Source organism: Drosophila persimilis, unplaced genomic scaffold (assembly GCF_003286085.1).
Source record: "Drosophila persimilis strain 14011-0111.01,24,50 unplaced genomic scaffold, DperRS2 tig00000000-arrow-pilon, whole genome shotgun sequence".
Lineage (NCBI taxonomy): Eukaryota > Metazoa > Arthropoda > Insecta > Diptera > Drosophilidae > Drosophila > Drosophila persimilis.
This window is the reverse complement of record NW_020825288.1, coordinates 25,281,812-25,299,616: the sequence shown is the minus strand read 5'-3', so window position 1 is coordinate 25,299,616 and position 17,805 is coordinate 25,281,812. Positions and strand designations below refer to the sequence as shown.

General features: G+C 45.6%; 2 protein-coding genes across 2 annotated transcripts; both read right to left on the bottom strand.

The window, feature by feature from the left end:
* Positions 1-5,753: 5,753 nt before the first annotated feature.
* On the bottom strand, positions 5,754-10,170 carry LOC6591952 (zinc finger protein 883). Its single transcript, XM_002017460.2, has 6 exons — positions 9,133-10,170; positions 7,814-8,687; positions 7,665-7,751; positions 6,625-7,098; positions 6,412-6,561; positions 5,754-6,342 (listed from the first exon to the last, which is right to left on the bottom strand). The coding sequence occupies exons 1-6, from the start codon at positions 9,268-9,270 to the stop codon at positions 6,257-6,259; spliced, it is 1,809 nt and encodes a 602-aa protein (XP_002017496.1). The 5' UTR covers positions 9,271-10,170; the 3' UTR covers positions 5,754-6,256.
* A 12-nt stretch (positions 10,171-10,182) lies between these two features.
* Positions 10,183-13,005, bottom strand: LOC6591951 (protein SON). Its single transcript, XM_002017459.2, has 2 exons — positions 11,034-13,005; positions 10,183-10,970 (listed from the first exon to the last, which is right to left on the bottom strand). The coding sequence occupies exons 1-2, from the start codon at positions 12,909-12,911 to the stop codon at positions 10,284-10,286; spliced, it is 2,565 nt and encodes an 854-aa protein (XP_002017495.1). The 5' UTR covers positions 12,912-13,005; the 3' UTR covers positions 10,183-10,283.
* Between the last annotated feature and the right edge of the window lie 4,800 nt (positions 13,006-17,805).

Here is a 17,805-nt window from a genome sequence, read left to right as displayed (position 1 = left end):
CGCTGCCGCTGAACCACCCGACAAAGAAAACAGACAAAGGTACATACATACAGGTGTAGGTACGAAAAGGGAAGCGACAACCTGCCCCAAGAGGGGTTCTACACTGTGCCACACAGACTGGACTGGACGACTGGGCAACAATAATTGCACAAGTGTCTTGCACTTCACGCGGGGAGGAGTGGCATAGTGTTTTTGGTGGAACGAACAAACAGGTAACCCGGCGACAGACCCAAACTGGGCCCATCATATGGGTGGGCCCACAAGTGGCAGCAGCAGATGGCCCAAAGAGCGCGCGCGAGAGAGAGAGAGACACGTTTTGATGGTCGATTATGAAAGAGCCAGCCCGAGAGTTAAACCAGAAATTATTATGAAATAATACGAGTACATGTAATAAGACACAAGAAGGTGTTGCTCCCCATAAAAGGAGTAGAGGCGTGTCTTCGGAGCTGCACAGTGCGCTGCGGAATATCTAGGGACACCCAAGCCCCAGAGGCAGCTCCCGAAAAAGGAGAAAATGTAATTCCTCGAGAAATTCCTAAGGGCAACACTGTTACCACATTGCCACAAAAATTACAGCTGGCAATACTGCACCCAGAGTGCAGTAAAAAATTCGGAAAATGCACCTAAAGTCAACGGAAAATGAAATGTTTCTTCTATGTAATTCTGATTACCTCAACAGGGGGTCAAAAAAACGAAAACCAAGAAACGAAAGAAAAACCAGACCCGACCCGACTCCGACTACGATTCCAAATGGGCCCCAAACAGGCATTGCCAACACTTTCAACTCGAAAAAGTAGAAAAATAGAGACCAAAAACAACTGCAAGACAAATGGCCATAAAAAAAAAATGAAAATTGCAACTTTGGAAATTATGCGGCAAACAAGTTTCAAGTTTTCGTGTTTTTTTTTTTTTGAACGGCTGCGGCGCCAATTTTCCACGGGTTGTACTATGTGGGGGAAAAGCTACCAGGGCACCCTTTTTTCTTTAGTTTTTCTTTGGTTTTTCTGCTGTTATTCCCCAGCTGCAGCCGCTACTGGGAGCTCCGCTACGAGTATTATTTGTATCATTAAGTGCTTCCGTCTTGGGAGCGAGCGAACGAACTGAAATCCACATAAATTCGACGCACGAGGCGCGCAAAAACAATAAGATGGGAAAAGCATAAACAAAACAGAAGCACAACAAGAAACAGGGAGAAGAAATACATGATACAGCAGCGGGAAAACGGCTGACAAAAGAGGGGGCAAGGGAGGAAATTGATTTTCATGGAAAAATGCATTTTTCTTAGGGGGGAAATGGGAAATGCTTCGGTTTGGATAATTGTGTAATGTCCCCAGTCCCACACACAACTTTTCTCTCGTTCGCCAAAAGTCACTTCGTGGCGGCGATTTATCACCGTTTCTTGTGGGTGGTACTGGCAGTGTGTACACACCCAAAAGCTGCTTGAGACCTGAGGTTAGGTAAGGAGATGAGGAGCGTGTGTGTAACCCTAGCCCTATCTGCCTTTCTCCCAGCTACTTACGAGATACAATCCAATCCAACAATCGCCCTTGCCGGCTGTTGCGAAAGTTCAGCCGCCGCTCGAAAGCAAATGAAGCATGAAGCCTGAAATATTAGCCAAGTGCAGGGAATGGGTGTTTCGCACAAAAAAAAATGCGTCGCGTCGCCCTGTCGCACAACTAGGCAACCCTGACGACCGACCGACACGGGACACGGGAGACGGGACTGGGGCTGCATTCCGCAAATGCAATCAAATCAACTTTCCAATGATGGATATTTTTTTCTCTTTCGATTATAATTTAGCCATTTTTTTCATCATCTCTTTCGGCATTACCTTATTAGACGCAAAAACCTGTTGCACTCGACAATGACGTTGATTATGACGACGATGATGATGATGATATCAAATAAATGACCAGGCGCCTAAATGCTGCTAACGTCTGTTTGCAGTAGGAGGAGAGCAGGGAGTGGTGGCTGCATTGGCATGCAAAGTGAAAATGATCAAAAGGAAAAATAAAAAAAAGTAGTAGGCTTTACTGGAAATACACAAATACTGATTACTAAAAGTCACGCTTCGAATCAAAGCAACATGGATTCAATAGAATCCATCAAAGCTCTTAGTTCGAGGAACCAAAGGTCCCTATTTTTTACAACTAAGGGAATAGAGGATCTGGTGGCGGAAACAACGCAGCATGGACCCAAAGTGGAGGAGACTGACAACGTTGGACTCTATGCGGTTGTCGTAATGGCTATGTTGGTTGCCGTATTCTGCTGGATATGTTATTTAATCAATAAGGGATAAGGCCATCATTTGATGGACACTACTTCGCTATTTCGTTCTACCTGCTACAAACTACCACAGTATTTATTAAGAGTTCTTAATTAATGATGAGAGTTATCATTCCCCCACCCACATGCATGCACCTCTGCTATAACAGTTACATTAAAATCCAACACTCACCTTCAGAATCAAAGTTGTAAAGGTATCCTGCTGTTTCCGTTGTTATTAAAAATTAAAAATCATAAAACACGCACTAACAGAATCCCAATTGTTGTTGCTGTTTTTGTGGCTATTTTTGAATACAAACGAAACGAAAAAAGCATTAGAAATTTCTATACACAAACACACACAATGACACGACAGAGGAGCAACACGTACACACAGCATCCATCCCACTAGCACACACACTGATGGCCCGAAAACGTGTTTGTTTGTGTAAAACGCTTAGAACAGTTGTTGTTGCACTGTTTTATAGCTTTTGTTGTAGTTTTTTATAAACTGGTATTAGACACAAACGAACGGTAGAAGGGAAAAATCTTTATTTTCACGATATTATTCACTTGAAAATGAATGGTATTTCTCTCGGCTGGTTTTCCATTTCCATTCGCGAAAATGAATACAAAACGGTACTCGCACAACATTCACACACTCACACACACCTCGCACACCACACACACACACACATACAGCATACAGAGAGGGAGACGAACTAGACCGCGGCACAGAAACACAGGTGCAACTTATTAACAAATTATCAACTATAATTTCACACGTATTCTGCCTCTGCCTCTGCCGGAAGAAGCAAGCAAAACAACCACAAAACAAGACAACAAACGCGTTCAAATTTGTTGTCAACTTTACCCCGCAGAGTACCAACAAAAACAAGCGCGAGAGTATTACTTCTTTATTTATATTTTCCGCGACGCGCGCAACGACAACCGCGCAGGTAAAAGTTTTATTCAGTGTGGCCACGGACTCATCGTTGAAATATACCCTCAGAAATATACCAAAATATACCGTCTCCTTTTAAAAATATACCGTATTTATACTGACAAATTCAGCTCTACCATACATATTCCTCGTTTTTGATATTCCGGCGAATATTACTAGCTATATAGAACATTTAGCCATGCCCACATAGTTTTATACCAATGATGAATAAATTTTCTACAAGATTGAATAGTTTTTAATCCTTGCTTTTATCTTATTTTGGCTAAAGCAAGGCTTAAACGAATTAGTTCAACAAAAAACAGTCGCAATGTTGCTGATATTTGAAGACATGATGCGGGTATAGGCATTTTATACCCTATTTCGTTAATTTTATATGAAGATGAAACGTGATTTATAAAGACTTTTTCTGTAATTGATTATCTGTAGACATAATCAAATACATTATTAGTATCTTGTATATATTTATGTCGATCCTGATACCTACTGAGCCTTGGAAGACAAACATTTTCTATAACAGGGTATGTGTGCATGGAATGGGACTCATTGTTGTCAACCGGTTATTACCGATTCTACCCGATTCAAATAAATACCGAAATATACGGTCTCATCTTCAAAAATATACTGACGAATTCAAGTTATTTTTTACATATTCCTCGTTTTTTATATTCCGATAAATGAATCAATTTTCCAATTGGCCGGTTTTTTTTGAATACTTGACTTGTTTTCTTGCCACGGCGATTGCTGTTTTTCCTCCTCAACTTAGCCCACTTAAGCCCCCTCTATTGAAATAGCTCAGCTGCTTGAGGTAAATGGCGGAATATATTAACGATTGCATATCCATGCCATCTTTCCTCTGAACTTAAAAAAAAACACTATATCTTTCACCTGCACTGCGCTAACGTTATTATATTTTCATTATTTTCGGTGGAAAATTGAAGTACCTCCTTGGCTTATAATAGGTTAATCGTTCTCCGGCAAGGATGGGAAACCATATTGCTCAATTTTGATGTTCCGTAGAATATTATTAGCTATATAGAACATTTAGCCATGCCCCCATAGTTTTATACGACTGATAAATTAGATTTCTACCTAACTGGTTTATTCTAAATACTTGCTTTTATTGGATCTAGCGCAAAAAGGCCAAACCCATAAAACGTAGGTGATCTCAATTTGTATATTCCGTTGAATAATGCAGGCTAACTAAGACTCTCAGATCTGCCAAAATAATTGCATGCTATTGATGAATAAATTTTGTTTAAGATTAACTCCTTTTGATTGTATTTTGGCTAAAACAAGGTTTCAACAAAAAACTTGTTTTGAAAATATTTTTAACGATAAGGTTTTTTTGCATATATCGTATGGACGAAAATTCTTGACGATTTTCATTAGCCGAAAGCAAAAATCGCATCGTTACATCGATTCACAGAGAGTGAAAAAGAGAGATTTGAAGAGAGCGATGAGAGCCGAAAACCGTTTCGAAAATGCAGTTCGGCTATTGTGCGCGCCAAATAGAAATTGTTTGAACTATTACAAAAATTTACTGAACTGTATAATATTCTTTTCGCCCAGGGTACAAATTTAATTTTTCCAACGGTAGACTTGAGTGTTTTTTTGGGGGGAATTTTTCCCAATTAAGCATTTTTCAATGCGAAGTTTTATCTAAAGCATAGTGGTTTAACACTTGCACATAGTTCTTATTTAACATGTTCAAGTTAACTTAACAGTTTATGTTAGGAACAATAACGCGGAAAATATACAGCAATTCAAATTATCGCACTATTATATCGATATATAAAATGGTTTAAATATGTCATCCGCAGAAGACAGTTATAGCTCAACGAGATTCATAGTCTGATCTGAAAATCATTTGAACTCCAGAATTCCGGCAGTAAATCTGCTCTGAGGTGCTTAATAATCTCAACAATGAATATAATGAGCGAACTGTAACTGCAAACATACATAACGTATTTTTCGCGGATTTCGGATTGCAACTCAGTTGTTTTTTTTGGATTTTCTGAATATTTAATTAATTAAATTAAAGGAACATACTCGTATTTATGCAGGATAGGCAGGTTTTTTTTTGTTAATTGGTAGCGAGAAGATACAGGGCCTAAAAAAAGTTTAGTTGCGGTAGACTAATGTAAAAACCGGATGCAATTCCGCTCGAATACATCGGAACGTTCTTGAAAATTATGCAGCGATGGAAATTTTGCATTGCTGTTTACAATATCAACCTTTAATGGTAGAACTCAAGATTTAGCGCCGATCCACGGTATTCACCTCTGTCCATAACGCCGTACTCCTCCTCCAAATCTTTGGGAACTCCCTGACGGCGTTCACCTTTGCCAACAAATTAGAGGAGCATCCCATTGACTTATGTTGTCCAGCACAACGAACAAATCATCGAACAACCAAAATTACCAACAAATTAAAAAAAAACTACTTCATCTTTTCAAATTGATGTTTTTATAGAGCACGAATTTGGTAAATATATCTGGAACTACACATAGTAAAATTCATAGTACATTGATATTTTAAATACGACTTATACTCTTTCGGTAGATATTGTAAATATTTTTTGGTTTTTGAAATAAATGCAAATGCATTGAGCATTAAGTGGTTGCCGTGTAGCTTGAAGTTCTTTTTAAATATTGCTTATCGCTAAATGGTCGTCAATGGTCGTGTGTTTCTATGTGCTGCAGGTGTGTGAATATATAGATGGACAGCACTCGCGGTATTCAGGGGAATACGATGATGGAGGAAGAAAGATATAGTAGAAGATATATGTATATGATAGAGAGTGAATCATTTGCCTAGAGAGTATAAAGCTTTCAGCCCTGGTGCGTTCCTGCGGCCGCATATGGTCTAATGATAAGGTTGAATGGAGGGTATGGTTTTAGTAGTTTGGTTTTGGTAGTTTGTCAGTTTAGTAGGAGTTAGTGAGAGCTACGCTCTCTGTCTCTCTCTCTCTATTTGCGCTTGGCTACAAAAGTACAGTAGGGGCTTTCTTTTGCTATCTTGTTCTGTTTAGGAAATCACAATCTTTATCAAATCATCCAGGGAGTCCGGTGAAGGCGTCTCAGATGCGTGTGCATGCATTTTCTGCATATGAGCTGAAACACAATAATCACACTTTTAGTACCAGTCCAGTCCCTTCGATTATGATATGATCTTTCAAATACTTTTCAGTTTAATGTGCGTCACGAAGCGTTCCTGGCACAGATCGCATTTGTAGTAGGTGTTGCCCGTGTGGATGCGTTGATGCAGCCGCAGGCTCTTTTCAAACAGATAGGCCCGACCGCAAACGTTGCACTTAAAGTTCTTCTCCAAAACTGGCAGAGAAAAGAGAACACACTGATTGGAATTCTGCAATTACAGGGGAATCATTTACCCACCTTCATGACTTAGCCGATGCTGTGTAAGGACATACTTCAAGGCAAAGGCCTTGCCACACACGTCACAAACATTGGGCTTCTCCTTCTCGTGCGTCTTGATGTGCCACTTCAGGTCCTGGGCCCGTTTGAAACGCTTTGAGCAGTGCAGACAGGCATGCGGCCTGTCCTTCTCCGAATGGACAGCGGCATGGCGATCCAGGGCCGACTTCATGTTGAATCTCTGGGTGCAGCTGTCGCATTGAAAGAGTCCCGAATACTGACGCTCTCGCTTCTGCTGCAGGACACGCTTATTGTTGGCAATCACTGGTGCACTGGCCGCACGCTGCAAGTGATCCACGGACATGTGATGTATGAGCTCCTGCTCGCTGCCAAAGGGCTGGCGGCACAACATGCATTCGCTGCGTTCAATGGGCGTTAGGTTCTCCCTGTGCCGCTCCAGCATATGGATCCTTTTCTCCGCGTACGAGGCGAACACTATGCAGGGGGGATGGCAGAGGAGGACTGTTAATAGGGCACAGGCACAGGTTTCGGATGGTAACTAGTCGGTTAGTGATTGGGTGTCATGAAATAGATGTACGATGCATGCTGCTCTCCAAGGGGGTACGTACTTGGTGGTTGGACTTGGGTTGGGTTGATTTATTTTGTGGTTCAAAAACTCTAATGATGTGGGCTAAGATTATGGCAAAGTACAAAACGTTTTGTTAATTTTCGAGGGCATGCTTTTTGGCTAAAAAAAGGTATACAAAAAGAGCTGCTATAGCCATTATGTTTACCGTTGCTTCAGACTTGACTAACAGACACACTCTATGTACGATATAAGAGGCAGCTGAGGACTGGCTCTGGCTGGGCCACAGTTCTATGATCTTAGGCGCTGGTTTCAATGTGAGAGTGTTCGATGATGCGACAAATTGTTATGATTAATGTTAATGTTTATGTTTATGTTTCCTGATCCCTCAACCTGATTGCATCTTTAGATCCAATCAGGCTATTCAGGGCTCTATCCTGCGCTCCTGATTGGCTCTCTCTCTCTCTCCACTTACCCTCCGTGCAGTTGGCGCATTTGTAGGGCTTTTCCCCGCCATGCTGTCTATAGATATGCCATCGTAGTGTCTTTAGGTGTATGAAAGCTATGGAAAGGGCTCTATTTAGTAGATCTATCACTGTCAGATCCGTATTGGCAGATACATACTTTTACCACAGAAGCCACAGTGCTCGCTCTTCCTGGCACTGGCGCCCGTATGGGTGGCCTCATGGCATTTGAGATGCCGCTGATTGATGAACAAACGCTCGCAGCCGCTCTGCCGGCACTTGAGCTGACGCTCCGGATTGTGCCACTTCATGTGATAGTTGAGGCTTTTGCGCGTAAAGAAGCGCTTCTCGCACATGGTGCACTCAAAGTCCGTCTCCGAGTGATACTTCTCGATGTGATGGCGGAGGTTGTGCCGATCGCTGTACTGCTTGCCGCACACCTCGCACTTGAACTGCTTCTCCACATGACTGCTCTTGAGGTGCACTGTCCGGGAGGCAGCATCCTGGAAGCACTCCTCGCACTCCGGACAGTTGTACGGCTGCTCTGGATCGTGGCTGGCATTTATGTGCTCCAGCAGCAGCTGCTGCAGCTGGTAGCTCTCCTGCGGCCTAAAGCAGAACTTACAGGCAAAGCTAATGGTCAGTTCCTGAGTGGCATCATCATCATCCTCATCCTGGTATAGTGGCTGTGAGTCGTTATCGTTACTCACTTCGGTGTGGCCTATGGTTTTCACAAAAAACTCTATTGGGGGGGCAGTGGCAGTGTTTGGTTGTGTTTCGATTGAAACCGTCGTTGTTGTTGTTGTTGTTGTTGTTGCTCCTATAATTGTTGTTTCTGGCACAGCTTCCGCATCTTCATGTTCCCCTTCCTCTTCGTGGCATTCATCCTCCAAGCTGCTGGCATCGATTTTGTCATAAATGTTCGACAACTTCAACTGCGCTTCCTGGCAGCCCAGTCGAAATGTGTAAATGGAGCAGAACTTGGTAAAACAGTCGCTGCATATTTTCTGTGGCAATCCATCGTTGGGAGAAATCTGCAATTGTATTACAATATAAGGGGGAAAACTCGAAGCTTAAGGCCCTGTTTAAACGGGTCTGCAGTAGATTGTGTTCCTATTAATTGAGTCTCAACCAACATATAATAAACGCTTGCTCGACTTTTGACTATTGACATAAAAATTACAAATTTCTAATTACAGACAAGTGCCATACTTTAGATTCAATAGAAACAGACAGACATCTATAGATCTATAAACATCTATAGTATAAGTTGACTTGCGGTTTGATAGACATAACGAAAACCCTTATCAAGTTCAAAGACCCCTGAGTAAGCGAAATCAGATCTCAAGCCAAAGCTCAACTCAATGCAGTTTTCGCTGCATTGCCACACACCACACAGACTTTCACTTTGGTGGAAAATAAGTAATTTTCAGTTGCCAACTCCACGACAGACCGACCATCCATACGTTGGGTACGTACCTTCAGATTCCAGTGGACAAACTCCAGTCGTATCTGGGCCATTTCACTCTGCCAGCAGGTGGGATGGAATAGGTCCAGAAAATTGTTGCTGCCATGGCAAACAAACATGGAAATCGCACAGGTACGACAAGTTTCCATGGCTGCAGCAGCAAGCGAAATGCATGGAGGAGCGCCACATCAAACCGCAACAACGCCCAACAGTTCCATGGCCAGTGGCAGTGGCAGGTATGCGTATTGGTATGGGTATGGTGCATGGGGCATGGGGCATGGGTGTGTGCGTGTGCGTGTACGTGTAATTATGCAACTCTAAAAACTACGTTTCACTGCCGCCGCCGCCGCTCCCGCTCCCGCATCACCACCCGACAATTGTCGTCGCTGTTTGTTTGTGCCAAATCCAAAGCCGAATTCCCGTCCAGTTCTGTGGCCATGCAGTGGGACGCAAGAAACATCTGTAGTACAACATGCACACACTTTTCAGCAGCAATAATTTCGCATGGAATGGATGCTGGGACCTGGACTAGGGCACTCAGAAAAGTTTTGTGTCTGTATCTGGGCGACAGCGGGGTGACAACAATAACAATGGCAACAACAACAGCCCATTGACCATATCCTGTCCTGCGCCTGTGTCTACTGCTGCCATCCGATCCGACGAAGTTGTTTGGAGCGCACTCCCGCGTGAACTGACCTTCAATGTTTGGGCTAAGCTGCTTTTGCTTGGGAGTGTCGTGTCGAGAGATTTAATGGATTGCAAATATACCCACTCCCACGCCCGCCCCTCTGCAGCAGGGCCTTCGCGTCAGCTGTTTGTTTGGCCTGCGCCTTAGCCCCGTTAGCAGCAATCAAAGCTCTTTCGCAAATGGCAAGCCGAGAGTTGCACCGTGGACCAAAAGCAGTTTGAGCTGAGCGTAAGCCGTTTAGTTGTTCAAACTCTCCCATTCTTGCCGTTCCCATGCCACTGTACTGTTAAGAGAGCGGCTCTCTTTTTTCTCTCTAAAAGCTTTCCTGCAAACATTGCAAGCTTTTGCCAGATGGAAAGCTTCGCGAAAATGCTTACGGTTCAGATTTAAAACTAATTTTATACGTATTTACATGTAAACTTTACAGAATATATCCTGACTTTTTCCTTATCCTTAACATCATAGATTACGCCCCTAACTGGGCTGCAAGATGCCCAAACTTTCCAAGCACAATTTGGCCGCGTTCAGCTTGGCCTCCTTCTTGTTGTTGCACGGCCGGTCGGGCGTGTACGATTGCCCATTGATCTCCACGGAGAAGAGGAAACTGCGTATGTGCGACGGGCCTGATTCCTGCTGCAGGATATACTGCGGCGGCGTCCACCGGTTCTTCGATGTCAGCTCATTCAGCACACACACGGGATGCTTGTCCACCGTTACTACCATGGGTGCCACCCCTTGGCCAGAAGGGCCGCCACCGACGCCGCCGCAGCCCCTATCCTTGTTTTTACGCTGCCCAGCCGCTGGGCGCGGGGGCTGCAGTTTGATATCCTCGCGCGACACCAGTCCGCGTTTGTCCAGTTTCACATCCAGCAGCAGCGGCTGCAGGGACCCCGTCTTGCACCGTCCCAGTCCTTCGCCGGGCTTCCAGCCCATTTTCTGCAACAGTGCCATGCCCATGCCGCCCGTCACCGGCTTGGTGGAGGTCAGCTGATCCCGACGTACCCACAGCTGCGGTCCGCTATTCAGCTCATGGGCCTTCATCACATGGGCGCCCGTGCTGCCAGTGAATTGGCCAGGCAGATGCTTCGAGGAGGCCCACGAGGACATGTCCCGCTGTGCGTTGTGCATCATTTTGATGGCCTCGCAGTCGGTGGGATTTGTCTGCGCAATGATTCAGATTGGCTTCAGATTGGGATGCTATAGGCCATTGCTAGGGAGACTCACCTGTAGTCGACGGATGGCACTAAGTCGCTGGGTAATTATACTCGACACATCCATGCTGAGCGGCCCCGACTCCGGGAAGATGGAAGCACTGTGTGACGAATGATGCTGCGTCGCTGCTGACCGGCTGGGCGTCACTGGTGTTGTCGCAGATGGTATGGGGACCTCAGGCACAAACGGTATCGGAGCGGGAGTGAATGCAATTACTGGAGCTGGAACTGGCTCTGGACGAGGCGGAGGAACCGGTGCGGGAACGGGTGCAGGTCCGGTCACAGGTGAAGGTGTAGACGTAGACGTAGACGTAGACGCTTCCAATGCTGTTGCACCTATCGACTTAAAGGCGGGCTCTTGCTTCTCCAATTGCGGTATGGATTTGGCAAACACATTCTTCTGTATGTCCTGAAAGATATTCGTAGATTGTTTGGCAGGCGGTAGCGATGGTAGTGGGGTCAACGAATCCTTACGCCCCACAGGCACCCAGGTCTCGGTTTTGCGATGCTCCTGCCCAGAAGACACCGGAAACTGCATGGTTATGGCCTTGGTTTGATCCTCCCTCCGCGGCAGTATCGGCGTCGAGTTGCGGATGTGCATCACAATCGGTTCCCGCTCTTTGAGCTGAAAGGGGTGGTGGAAGGCCTTGGCATTCCCATTCTTATCCGTATCGGACTCCTCGTCGGAGCTGAGATCGGATAACGCATCGCCGCTGGAGATCTTCTTGCAAAAGTCCGTCAGATCCTGGACGGTACGTCCCCCATAACGCATCTTGATCAAGACCTTGTCCTTCACCTCGGGCGTCATATCGGCCACTCCCGGCAGATTTCCCCGCTTGAACATGTGGATTGCATTCTTGCGCGCCACCTCCAGAAGCCGCTTCTTGTCAATGCCCAGATCTCGAGGTCGGGATCGAGACCGGGACCGTGACCGACGTGGCCGCCTCGTGCCGGAGTCCCAAGCATTGCGCTTACCGTGGTGCAGCTGGGGGAGCTCCTCCTTGGGCTCTTCTTTCACATCGTAGAAGCTGTTCTGAGGTCGTCGGCGTCCGTTGGAGGCCTTCTCGCGGAGATATGATTCCTCGTCGGAGAGCGAGACATCGGACATTTCACGAGCCTTGTTGCTAGGTCTTTCGCTGGGCCTCTCGCTGGCTCGTTCGCCATCCCTGTAGCCATTATAGAAGCTATTGTGGCTGCGGTCACGCTCTCGCTCCCGCTTCTCCCTCTTTGGTTGCAGGACTTCCGCATGCTTGTTTCTCTCCGAGGCTCGTTTCTTAGTCTCAGGTTTCTCTTTCTCCTTGAGACAGGCAGAAACCACAGAAACAACAGGAGCATGAGCAGCAGCTTGCTTCTCCTTGGCCTTGTCGCGATCCTTTTCCTTGGTGTCCTTGTGTTTATGCTTATGCTTTTTCCGCCTGTGCTTATGCTTGCCTTCCGCATCCGATTCCGAACACTCGCCATCCGATTTGGACGTCTTCTTCTTTTTTTTCTTCTCCTTTTTGACCTTTTTGTGCTTGAGCTTGAGAAGATTTTTGTCATCGAGCAGCTCCGCGGGAGGTGCTGCATTGAAAACGCCAAAGAGTTCTGCGAGTATTTCGTTGGACGACTTCACCGGCACAATGGCCTTTTTATCATCCACAGAGGAGCCATCGCCATCACAGTCTTCGTCATCGTCTTCCGTGTCGTCATCCTGCTGGCCATGGCTATGCCTTTGCTTCTGTTCCGACTTACTCTTCGCATTCAAGGCTCTCAGCTTGGCCTCAACCTCGGCATCAAACTTCTCGGATTTTACCATGATCTGCGAAGAAGGACCACTGGGGGAAGACTGTTCCCCCGACTGTTCCAATTGAGAACTCTCCACATTCGAGGCATTCTCCGACTTTTCCGTCATTGCGATGGCCGTGTCCCCGGGCTGGCCTTATACAGTCATTCATATCCTTTCCAGCTGTACGCACATTTATAGTTTCTCTGCTATTTTATTTATTTTTGCACGCCTAGAATATTTCAATAATAGTGACCAGTGTGACCGTCCGACCCTCAGCAATATACGTAAATATACCGTCTCATTTGGAAAATATACCGTAAATATACTGACGAATTCAAGTTCTATTATACAAATTGCTCGTTTTTGATATTCCGTTGAATATTACCAGCTTAAATGAACCCTCAGCCATGCCCACATAATTTTGTCCGATTAATAAACAAATTTTCTAGAGAGACTGACTAGTTTCTGCATATATTGGAGCTTGATATGACAAACATTCTTTCCATTCCATAATATGCATTTCTCCAGGGTATGCAAAATGTTGCTCAATCCGTGCTGCCAGCAACATGAGTATGGAATGTAGGGACATTGTAGAGCTAAAAGGGGATATTGTGGCGAGCAAAAATCCCTCCACGAAGAGAGGATATCCCATCACAAAATACAGAGCAAATCTCAAACAAAAGAGATGAAGTTCCGCTAAACTTGAGCGCCAAAGTCAAATTGTTTAAAAGTGAATGAGTGACAAGGATTTTAATGCAATCCAGTGGAATAAATGTGGCGCGGAACTACGACTTGAGAGAGCGAAAATTCAAAAATTACGTATTGTTTTTAAATATTCCTTTAAAAAATAAGTATTATAGCTTCAGTCGTCAAGGTATATTGGTCAAGAGGGATCATTTTACCTGGCATGCGTTTCGTTATTTTGGGGCCGATTTGCCTGTTGCCCACACCTTTTTTACCCAGCCATCAAATATCAAATATAATAGTTAAGAGTTTAATCAGATAATTAGTTATGGGATTTTTTATACCCGATACTCAAAATGAGTATTGGGGTATATTAGATTTGTGGTGAAAGTGGATGTGTGTAACGTCCAGAAGGAATCGTTTCCGACCCCATAAAGTATATATATTCTTGATCAGCATCAATAGCCGAGTCGATTGGGCGAAAATCTGTGGCATCCACAAAGATTCAAAGATACAAGAAAACTAAAAACGCAGAATCGTAGAAGATGACTATATCTTCTAGAGTGCAAAATCTGAACCAGATCGTATAATTATTACAGCCAGAATCACGAAAACAATTTCACTCTTTCTCGCTCTGTCTCACTCTAACACACAGGTTTCATGGTCGGTTTTGCCAATTGCAAAATATGAGTTCAAGGATCTCAGAACCTATAAAAGCCAGAGCAACCAAATTTGGTATCCACACTCCTGTGATATCGGACCTTGACCGTTTCATGTCCAAATTTCGCCACACCCCCTTCCGCCCCCACAAAGGACGAAAATCTGTTGCATCCACAATATTGCAGATTTGAGAAAACTAAAAACGCAGAATCATAGATAATGACCATATCTATTAGATTGCTGAATCTGGATCAGATCAGATCATTTTTATAGCCAAAAGGAACAAATCAATTTGCAGTGGCTACGCAGCGCCCGACGTCACGCTCAGACTGATTTTCTGTCTCTCTCGCACGCACTCTTTGTCGTGTCGTTAAATATTAGCGGCGTCTGCCGGAGGAGAGCCATACTGACTTAGTATCGGGTATAACCGTAGAGTTGCGGTGTCCGCAGCAACTCACAACGTTCCCCCTCGTTTTTGCATAATTTTGCCATATGGATTAACCGAGACAAACAACAAAGGTGGCCGAGCCGATCAGAACCAAGAGGTGCTTTTTGCCTCCCAGACTGGGGGTCATGAAGATGAAACAGTTCGACTGTCATTCACCATCTCCTCCACCATCACCATTTCATTGAACCGCTGCCAAAGTATGTGGAAAAAGTTCCCATTACGAAATGCACAACAAACTAGTTCATATATTTTTTATAAAATAAAAAATTCCGAAGAGATGCAAATTACATTTTAAGCTAATACAACCTGAAATTGTTTTCAAATTTGATTGAAAATTTGCAAATTCGATAGGCTATTCCACTTTGAAAAAAGCACTGCTTGGGGCTAGTTTTTTGAGTGCAAATTTTGGAGATATATGTTAATACATATGTTTTATAGGGAGATCTAACAGAAGTGTGAATACCAAATTTGGTTGCTCTAGCTCTTATAGGTTCTGAGATCCTTGAACTCACATTTTGCAATTGGCAAAACCGACCATGAAACCTGTGTGTTAGAGAGAGACAGAGCGAGAAAGAATAAAATTATTTTCTTGATTCTAATAATTATACGATCTGGTTCAGATTTTGCACTCTAAAAGTTACAGCCATCCTCTACGATTCTGCGTTTTTAGTTTTCTTGTATCTTTGAATCTTTGTGGATGCCACAGATTTTCGCCCAATCGACTCGGCTATTGATGCTGATCAAGAATATATATACTTTATGGGGTCGGAAACGATTCCTTCTGGACGTTACACACATCCACTCTTACCACAAATCCAATATACCCCAATACTCATTTTGAGTATCGGGTATAAAAACCTTAAAGATATGCAAGCGCTGCTTAAGTTGGCTGACCTCAAACTAACACAGGATGTGCCAACACATTGGAACTCAACGTACAGAATGTTTTTAACGGCTGTCTATCCTGAAGGAGGCAGTCGTGGCAGCTCTGTCAACAAGGACAGACTTAATTTTGTCACCAGAAGACTGGGATGTCATTGATGGAGTGCTTCCCGTATTAAAGCCGTTTTATGAGGTTACAGAAGAGATCTCAGCTGAAAAATTGTAAAATTGTCAAAAATAGTTGCATTGACTGGATTACTTCAAAGAAAAATGGCTCAAATATATCCAACAGTTAAAAAAAACCTAGTTGCCGAAGTAATCAAAGAAATCATAAACGAGATGGACGGCAGGTTTAACGATTTGGAGGCAAATATTTTGTATGCGAAGAGCACTGTTCTGGATCCCAGGTCTTTAAAAATGCGGAGGCCTTTAAAAATTCAGTAGCGGATATCAACAAAAAATTGGCTCAAACATACGGTCACTCCCTGACCCTCCACAAGAAGCTATAAGCACCACAAAACAAGAAGAGGACACAATATGGGCTGAATTTGACACCACTTTTTAGCAAATAAGCCAACCCACCAACAAGCATCCATAAGGGAAATGGATAAGTGGTGGAATCAGCGGAAAGCGCAATACCCGCTACTTTATAACTATATGCTGAAGCGCCTCTGCAAGTGCAGGCGAAACGCAAAAGGCGCGGGTTAGTAATACCCGGTGCGGTCTGCGTCTCACACCCCCCCTAGGACACAGAGGGTTGCGAGCGAACCGTCACCCGCCGTAACTGTGCACACCGGTGGAAGTGCGACTATACTCTCCCCGTGAGGGCGGTTGGAAACAGGTCCTAGCACGTTCATGTCTCTGCTAGGATGCTGGTAGTCGGGCGGTAGTCGGGCGGAGAGAAGAAAACTCTCAGTGAAATTACCCCAATCGCTAATATGCGGATTCTGGATACCTGCCGACCTCCAGTTTAAATCAGGCTTCCCGGGGCAAGCGGGCTATGCCTCGGGTGACCATCCCCTTCCCACCTACTCGTGGGAACTACTATGCCAAATACTAAAAATATAAAAACCAACAAAACCGCAAAGGAGCTCGGTACTCCTGCCAAGCAGAGCGTAATCGCGGCTGGTAAGCGCACCGGGACCGAAGAACCCATGGGAGCCCCGGCGGGCAGCGTATCTTCACCACGGGGAGGAAAGCCGTCGTACCAGGACAGGAGACGAGCGGCTTTCATAGTGTCCAACGAAGACCCGAACTTCAGGGCGTCAGCCGAAGGAAAGGAGCAGAGGCTGTGGGCCTCCTCAATCCTTCCACTGTTCCAGTCAGCCAAAGCCGGAAAGGGCGCAGCCAAGGCCCCCAACAAGCGGAACGCTCAGCGGAGGACCCCGCGAATCAGCCAGGCCAAGCCCAGCAAGCCAAGCGGGTGAAGACCCACCTCACGAACCGGTCGATCGCTGAGGTGGCGAGGGGCAAGACCCTGATCGGTGTCCTGGACAGGGGCGCCGAGGACGGCAATGTCCCTCGCGATAAGTGGCACCTGGTGGTGAACGAGCTCCAGGACCGGTTCCTACTGGAACTGGAGGAGAACGGCGGACCACCGCCAAAGTGTGAGGACGCAGGGTGGCATCAAGGCAAGGTGAAAGCCATCGCCTGCCAAGACGCTCGCTCTGCGGCCCTCTACATGAAGGCGGTGGCGGCCCTCAAAGAGGTCTATCCAGGGGCGAAACTGGAGGCCGTGAAGTGGGAAGATGTCCCTAGTCGCCCGAGAGCGGGTCTCGGCTAAGCCTGCAGAGCCTGAGAAGATCCTCAGGTTACTGCAGGTCTGCAACCCCCACCTTCCTACAGCCGATTGGAAGGTGGCAAAGGTGGAGGATATCCAAGGGCAGAGGCGCCAGATTATCCTCGTCCTAAATGAGGAATCCATTGATCTCCTCGCAAAGTCGGACGGTGTAGTGGATTATGGCTACAAGAAGGTCACCATATCCACTTACAAGTCCGATCAGGCAAGCGGAGGTCGAGCCAGACCCGGAGCTGACGGAGATCCCGAAAGAGGGGGCCTCGTGCGAGGTAGACAACCCCTCGTCGGATGCGGCGTCCGTGATGTCGGACGACATCTTGGACGACTACGCGTTCGACGAGAGCGACCTAGCCAGAGGTCTCAGCCACATCGTTGTCGGGGAGGAGCCGGAGTCCCCTGACAGCGATCTGGAAGCAACAGTCGTTGACGCTCCTGCAGATAAACCTCCACCATTGTAAGGCAGCATGCGCTGCTCTACTGCTCCACCTGGCCAAGGGTGGAGCCGACATAGTCCTCATTCAGGAGCCCTGGTCCTCGGAAACAGGGTC